At 41.7% G+C, this 7151-nt stretch overlaps 1 protein-coding gene across 1 annotated transcript; it reads left to right on the top strand.

Moving 5' to 3' along the window:
• VC83_08894 (uncharacterized protein) lies at positions 1-916 on the top strand (the record flags this gene model as incomplete). Its single annotated transcript, XM_024472435.1, has 3 exons — positions 1-102; positions 159-404; positions 452-916. The coding sequence occupies 3 exons, from the start codon at positions 1-3 to the stop codon at positions 914-916; spliced, it is 813 nt and encodes a 270-aa protein (XP_024320117.1).
• Between the last annotated feature and the right edge of the window lie 6235 nt (positions 917-7151).

A 7151-nucleotide genomic window follows, 5' to 3' on the forward strand; every position in this document is an offset into this window, starting at 1 on the left:
ATGTTGTCTCCAGCCACTGCGAAGTCATATGAGGAGAGACGTGCAGAAGTCATTGCAGCTACTGCCCACACCATTGAGCTCGCTCAGAATGCGGACCGACAGGTATAACAATCCTACCATCCTGATATCAATTGTTCTAGAGCTGATAGCAAAGCTAGGCTATGAGCCGTGCACGCCGTACCCGCCAGGGTAAAGGTGACTGGGAGGGCCTTACGGCCAATAAACAAGCTGCCGTGTTAGCTACAATGCAGCAGGATATCATGGACAGGCGCACCGCTCGTGGTATTGACGCCAATTCCCGCCTCACAGCTGCTATTAATGATGAGAGTGCGGCTATTGCGGCCATTAATGCAGAGGAGCTGGAGGAGAAGTTGAAGGCCCTACCAAAGGGCGAAGGCAAAGCTGTAAGTAATAGCTAAAACATGACGATACTATCTAACATAATGGTTAGACTGGCAAGACATCGACTAGCGACAGCGGTGAAGAAAATACCTTAAAGGATATCTGGGCCAGCAACATGGTCCCAGTCATTGAGCGCTGGGAGCGCAATATTGCCCTTGCTGGCAACATCCTTATGCCCGAACTCTCAAGGAAGGAGATCGAAGAGTTTGCTGGGGGGGTTAGCAACCCTGATAATATCAAAGAGTTCGTGGAGCAGTGGGAGAATAACAGCAATGCTGATGTTGAAGATGGGCTGGTAGATTTTGATGATGATGGTGAAGAAGTGGAGGTGGTTATATCAGAGGATGAGGAGGACGATGATGAGGACGAGGATAGCCTCAACGGCTTCATAGTCGGGGTTCGTGTAGAGGAGGAGGAGGAGGTGGAGGAGGAGGAGGAGGTGGAGGAGGAGGAGGAGGAGGAAAAAGAGGAGGAGGAGGAGAAGGAGGAGGAGGAGAAGGAGGAGGAGGAGTAAATTCACGTCGTATACTGTACTATAGTATACTAAACCAATGGAGTTTTTGTGGTTACTGAATTCCATTTTGAGATCTTCTGCCGTTACTATCTGCTGTTACTATCTAATAAAACTATTTGTCAGTACTCTGAATATGACTACTGTACTCATAGTAATGGCCAGCAGTAACGGAAGAGAGCCCAAAAGCAAAAAGTCAGCATGCTTCTACTCCTCGGCTGAGCCAAGGAACACAGTCTGACCAATCAACAGTCAAACGCCTATTTTGCAATTCCAATTCATATTACACTAGCTAGGATATACAGACTCTGCATCCAATATTTCATCTCGGTTACATGTAGGCTACAGTAACGGCCAGCAGTAACGGAAGAGAGCCCAAAAGCAAAAAGTCAGCATGCTTCTAGTCCTCGGCTGAGCCAAGGAACACAGTCCGACCAATTAACAATCAAATGTCGGTTATACAGTTTAACTTTATATTATGCTACATAGGAAATATAATCGATCTGTATCTACTTAGGGTTATACACACTGCTCATTATCTTGTTATATGCTGTAGCAACAGCTAATAGTACTAGATATAGCTTCAGACTTTGAAATAAGATAGGGCTAATGTAGCAAATTGTTAAGCCAATGAAACCAAATTGCTGATTTTGTAATTTAAAACTCGTAAGCGTTACTCTCTAGCGTTATGGTAAACCTAATTAGAGCTAGACAAAATTGTTTAACTCCATAATACTATGTTCAACTAACACAAAATAGGAATAGCAAAGAGTAACGGCAAAGAGTAACGACAAAGAGTTCAAATATTACCCTATTGCAATGTGGCATTCTTGTATTCTGTACTACCATTTGTTCTGTTGCAAAAGACTATGAAGAAATGGCCGTCCTTCCAAAAGGCCTCACTTGACATTCATCATTCGTCTGATTGACCTACACTCCTACTACAGTACATTTTCTCTATCCTCTTAACAACATGTCGAGCCCAAGCCCATTTACAATGATGAATCAGTCACAATTTGAGCATCCGCTTACCTCTGACACTGAGGATATCAACTCACCTTTCGAGCCAGCACTTATCTTCTCCCAAGATGATGTACTGAGTGGAATTGAAGCTCCTCTTAATGAACTTCTTGAAAAACTACCCAAGTCTCCTAATAATCGATATGTTATATGGAAGGAGGATACCGCTAACGAATGGCATCAATGGTGGACTGCGAAGATTTCAAACAACATCAATCGAGAGATATTCCGACATATGGTTTGGACAAGGTCGAAGAGGTCCTTAATATGGACTCAATTTTACCAAGGAGCTGAGGTCCGAACTGGCAATCCTAAGGTACTATGTCAGTTGTGTTGGAGGGCTTTTGCACACCCTAAGCTTTGACAAGGTGGGAGTAGCACATCTACTTTAACCCGACACACCAAATCTGGCGCTTGTAGTAGAAAGGATGGATCGCAAACTCATTTACACTTAGTAAGTTATCTATCCAGTGGTCTAGAGTAACGTTCTAGAGTAACGCTAATGACCTTCTTTAGCTGCCGCGTGCGCATTTGGAAAGGAATACCATACAGCCTTTCACACATACAGCATGGCGAGAGCAGTTGATTATAGCCATAATTTCATCAAGCCTCCCTTTTCGAATAGTGGAGAACAAGGAGGTGCGAAAGGTTCTAAACATGTTGAAACCCGACCTGGAAATTCCACACCGGACAGTTATACGCAAAGAATTAACAATGCAATTTAACAACGTCATGGAGAAGCTACTATTGGATTTACCACCTATGGCAAAGGTTTCAATTGCCCTTGATGGATGGCAAAGTCCGTTCAAATTAGCGTTGTTAGCAATTACTGTGTATTATATCACTGACGATTGGCAATGGAGAGAGGTGAGCAGATTATAACTTATATAATAATATATTAACTTACTAACATACATCTTATAGTGTCTTATTGGTTTCGAGCCAATGACTGGAGTCCACTCAGGACAAAATATGGCAGCTGTTGTACACAATGTACTGGAACAATTCAATATTACGGGACGACTTTTTTGCATGACAACTGATAATGCATCAAACAATGGAACAATGCGCAAGGAACTTGAGAGCTATATGAGAAGTACTACACAAGAAGTAGAGTGGAGTAGTGATGCAACAAAAATACCATGCATGGCGCATGTTATACAGCTAGTTGTAAAAGCTATGCTAAAGGCCTTCAATGTCGACATAGCTGAAGAAGTTATAGATGTTACTGGTGTTTCAATTACTGATGATACGACAGTCACATCAGCTATTAGAAAGGTTAGTCCATGATAGTAATGCTTGATAGTAACGCCAACTGACATCAAATACACAGATACGCACTCTTAGCAATCTTGTGAGCAGGTCTGCAAAGAAAACTGAATTATTGCTCCAGAAGCAATCTGATATAGAAGCAAAGAGACTACTGCAGCTAAAACGGGATATTGATATACGCTGGAATTCTACATATGACATGATAGTCCGAGCGATAAGACTACGCATCCCAATTAAAAGTTGGCTTGAGGAACAGATTATTAAGGAGCCTCATCTTGATCAATTCGAATTATCACCAACCGACTGGAAAAAACTAAAATACTTAGTCGCTCTTCTGCGGAATTTACTCATCTTATTGGAAACACGAAAGACACTACAATCAACCATACATGGAATGTATACAATACATTATTTGACCATCTTGATGATATCAATCAAAAGCTATATAACAAGGATACAGCATCTAATCCTTGGGTAGACGAGTTTACTGCTGCTATTACTGCAGGTGTTGCAAAGTTAAGGCACTATTACACTGAAACTGGTGGTCCTGTTGAACAGACGTATGCTCTTGCTGCAATTCTTGATCCATCTCAGAAACTGGACATTTTTAACGCTCCTGAATGGGACCGTTCCCACTCAAAGAAGTACCGCCAAATATTCTTAGATTACTGGAAGGCTTACTATCAAAAAGATTCGAGGGACCAGCATGAGGCAGTACCGCCTTGCCCCTATACACCAACAAGTCTTAATGCGGTATTTCGGATGAACCGGCAGCTACATAAAGGGTGGCAGAGCCATCAAGTACCAGCTATAATGAAGCTGAGCGTTATTTAAATGCGCCAGTGGTTAGTGCTGATGCAGATACTCCAGTGCTCCTAGTGTGGAAGACCTTAGAGCTCTCTTACCCTTCAGTTGCGAAGATGGCAAGGGATATCCTTGCAGTACCAGGTAAGCTCCTACAGTAATGGTTAAGAGTAACGCAAATATCTTACAAATCGCTTTAAACAGCTACTGGTACTGGAGTTGAGCGCATATTTAATATTGCCCGCGATATCCATGAATACCACAGGGCACAAATGAGTACGACTACAGTTCGAGAGTCGATGATTGTTAAACACTATCATAGGTATAAGTGGGAACTTGATAATCATTGGGATAATATAGACCATGTATTTGGCGCTCCTGACCCAGACTCTATAATTGAGGACTCTGATCGACAAGTTGCTATGACGATGGTAATATCATCTGACGAGGAGGATGCTGAACAAGACCTACCAGACCCATCAACGCCACATAGAGCTACACAAGGTCGCAATGGAAGATTGGAAACTCAGAGGAAGCAAAATTTTGGGGTTCTAAATAAGGACCTTCAGAATGATGAAGCCTCCATTGATACTCCTCGACATTCGCAACGACTTAGAAGGTAGAGGAGGGTACTATTCAGATGTGGGTTAGAGTAACGGCTCACAGTAACGGAATATATCACTAATTGGCCTTATATAGCATTTGGAACCAGCTTGAACATATATTATGTTAACTACTGCGATAGATACCAACCTTTGCGCTAAGTGGTAGGAAGGCTGGCCTCCCAAAGTCGACACAAACCTGTGTGCGATGGCGGTGGTGGTGATGGTAGGGAAGCCACTGTAAGCTGATGCATTCTGAGACATACGGCACTTATAACTCTAATGTAATTACCATAATTTATTATCTATATGATAAATTTATCCTAATTTCTATCAATATACCGTTACTATATACCGTTACTCTTGGTCACAGGACTAACATCGTGATCTACAAGCTAAATATACTAAACTTCAGTTCGGGCTTTTTAAAAAAAAGCTCGGATGGTAAAAAAGCCTAGACCGAACCACGGTCTGGTCTTAACCCTAGAGACTGGACCAAAGTTCAGTCTGGGCTTTGAAAAAAATGAGGACCGAACCACGGTCCGGTCTTAACCCTAGAGACTGGACCGAAGTTCAGTCTGGGCTTTGAAAAAAAGGAGGACCGAACCACAGTCCGGTCTTAACCCTAGAGACTAGACTGAAATTCAGTCCGGGCTTTTTAAAAAAAAGGAGGACCGCACCACGGTCCGGTCTTAAATTTAAGGACTGGAACACTCATATAAGCGGTCCGGTCCAGTCCAGTCCGGTCTTTACGGTCCGGGCTGGCTAGTCTACCTAGGATCATTAAAATAATTGTAATAAACTGTGAATTTTTGCAATAAATTCATAAATTCATAAATTACCTTAAATTAACACATTATATTAAGACGGCTAATACATATATTAAAAAAAGTTGTAGTTATAAAAGATTCATTCTACTAAAATAAACAAATATATAATACACAAGTTTTTTTTACTCATTACATAATTTAATATCTCATGTAGAAGTAGTTGAGTTTGGGTGTAAAAACGACGTTCAGCTAATACTTTTTGTCGGTAACTGTAGGTTGGTGCTTCTCTAGTAATGGTGGATCTCACAAAGAGCAATGGCTATTTCTAATCAGTAAGGCTTATAGTAATCATTATAGTAATCAACATACTTCCTACCTTCCATCTATGTAATGGTGGGTGCACCAGATGTGAGAATCTAGCCACCCAAGGAAGGGATGATTTTACTAAGACAACACACTGTCTTAGGAAACAGAGCCAAAGGGTTGTAGCTTAGACTATTCCACAACGCAGCAATCAGGTGTATGATGTAGTGAAGTGGTTTAGACAAGTTGTAACAAATGTTGAGTCTGAGAACTCAGGGGTAAGTCAGAGGTTAGCACCTCACTGACTTTTTAGAAACAAAGAATAACAAGATTAATGCTTGGAAGCTTGGAAAAGACGTGGAAGTATGTGATAGTCGATTTACTGTATTGTCTGCTTGCCCTTTCTTAAGGAAAGGGCAATCCTATTTATGCTAAAGGAGTGTAGTTCTCTCATTTTCCATGACTTTCCATGACTAACCAGGCTTGGTAAATGTATTAGAAATCAAGTGCGACCTACAACTAGCTTGCTAATCATGTAGCGAATGTAAGAGAATCCCATAGAACCATCTCTTGGGTTCCTAGCCTATAGGAAGTGAAAAGGAGGTCCAAGGTCAGAGTACCTATAGACAAATTATGTCATAACTTAACCAATCTTGTAACTAAGGAGTGATGACGTGTAATGAATCATAGAGGGTTGTAGAAGCTTCTAGAGCTATCGTTCATGTTCATAGGCCTCTAGTTGGTAGAGATATGCCATGTGGTAGTATTGGCCCACCCCCTTAAGGAGGAGATTTTCTTAATAACTTGTTCAATGAGTGTCCAAATGATATACCGTGATGTATGTAGCATAAACAGATGTAGTAGAAGAGTTTGCAGCAATCATTGAGTAGGATTGCTTCTGTTGTTGGTGTGATAAGCCAAGATATGTATGGTGACTTGTAGGTTTGAGGAGGAGATTTCTAAGTTTGCTCTTGAGTTTGATAGCAAACTGAGTGCAACGAATGTCAGTATGACAATCTACGCTTCTTGTCCTTCTTCTTCTGTAGACCTATAACTTAGGTGCCACACTCTTTCCTAACGTTGTCTTTCTGCAGACTTCTAAGCGGACTTCTAAGCTTATAGCATCTTAGGTTCTTTAGGTCCAAGCTTCTAGCTAGCGGCAACGGTTGGAATTAGGCCCTTCATTTTCTTTAATGATTCTAGAATGTGAAGTTGTAGGTTTCTGTTACTTTGGTGTTGTTATGGTGTTTTAGGAGGTTGTAGAGCTTGTTCTTAGATCTGTCTCGCATCCCTGCAGTCGCTGTTCCGATGCCAGATCACAACTTTTCCTTATGAGAACCTCTCGGTGCACTACTCCCAGAGCCACCAAGTCAACATCCAGCCAAATGTGCTGTTTACGAAGATGATGGGCCCGGACCATAACGGCAGGGGCGGCTATTGCATGAAACTCAGCATCTTCTTCCACAT

Source organism: Pseudogymnoascus destructans, assembly GCF_001641265.1.
Source record: "Pseudogymnoascus destructans isolate 20631-21 unplaced genomic scaffold scaffold_30, whole genome shotgun sequence".
NCBI lineage: Eukaryota > Fungi > Ascomycota > Leotiomycetes > Thelebolales > Thelebolaceae > Pseudogymnoascus > Pseudogymnoascus destructans.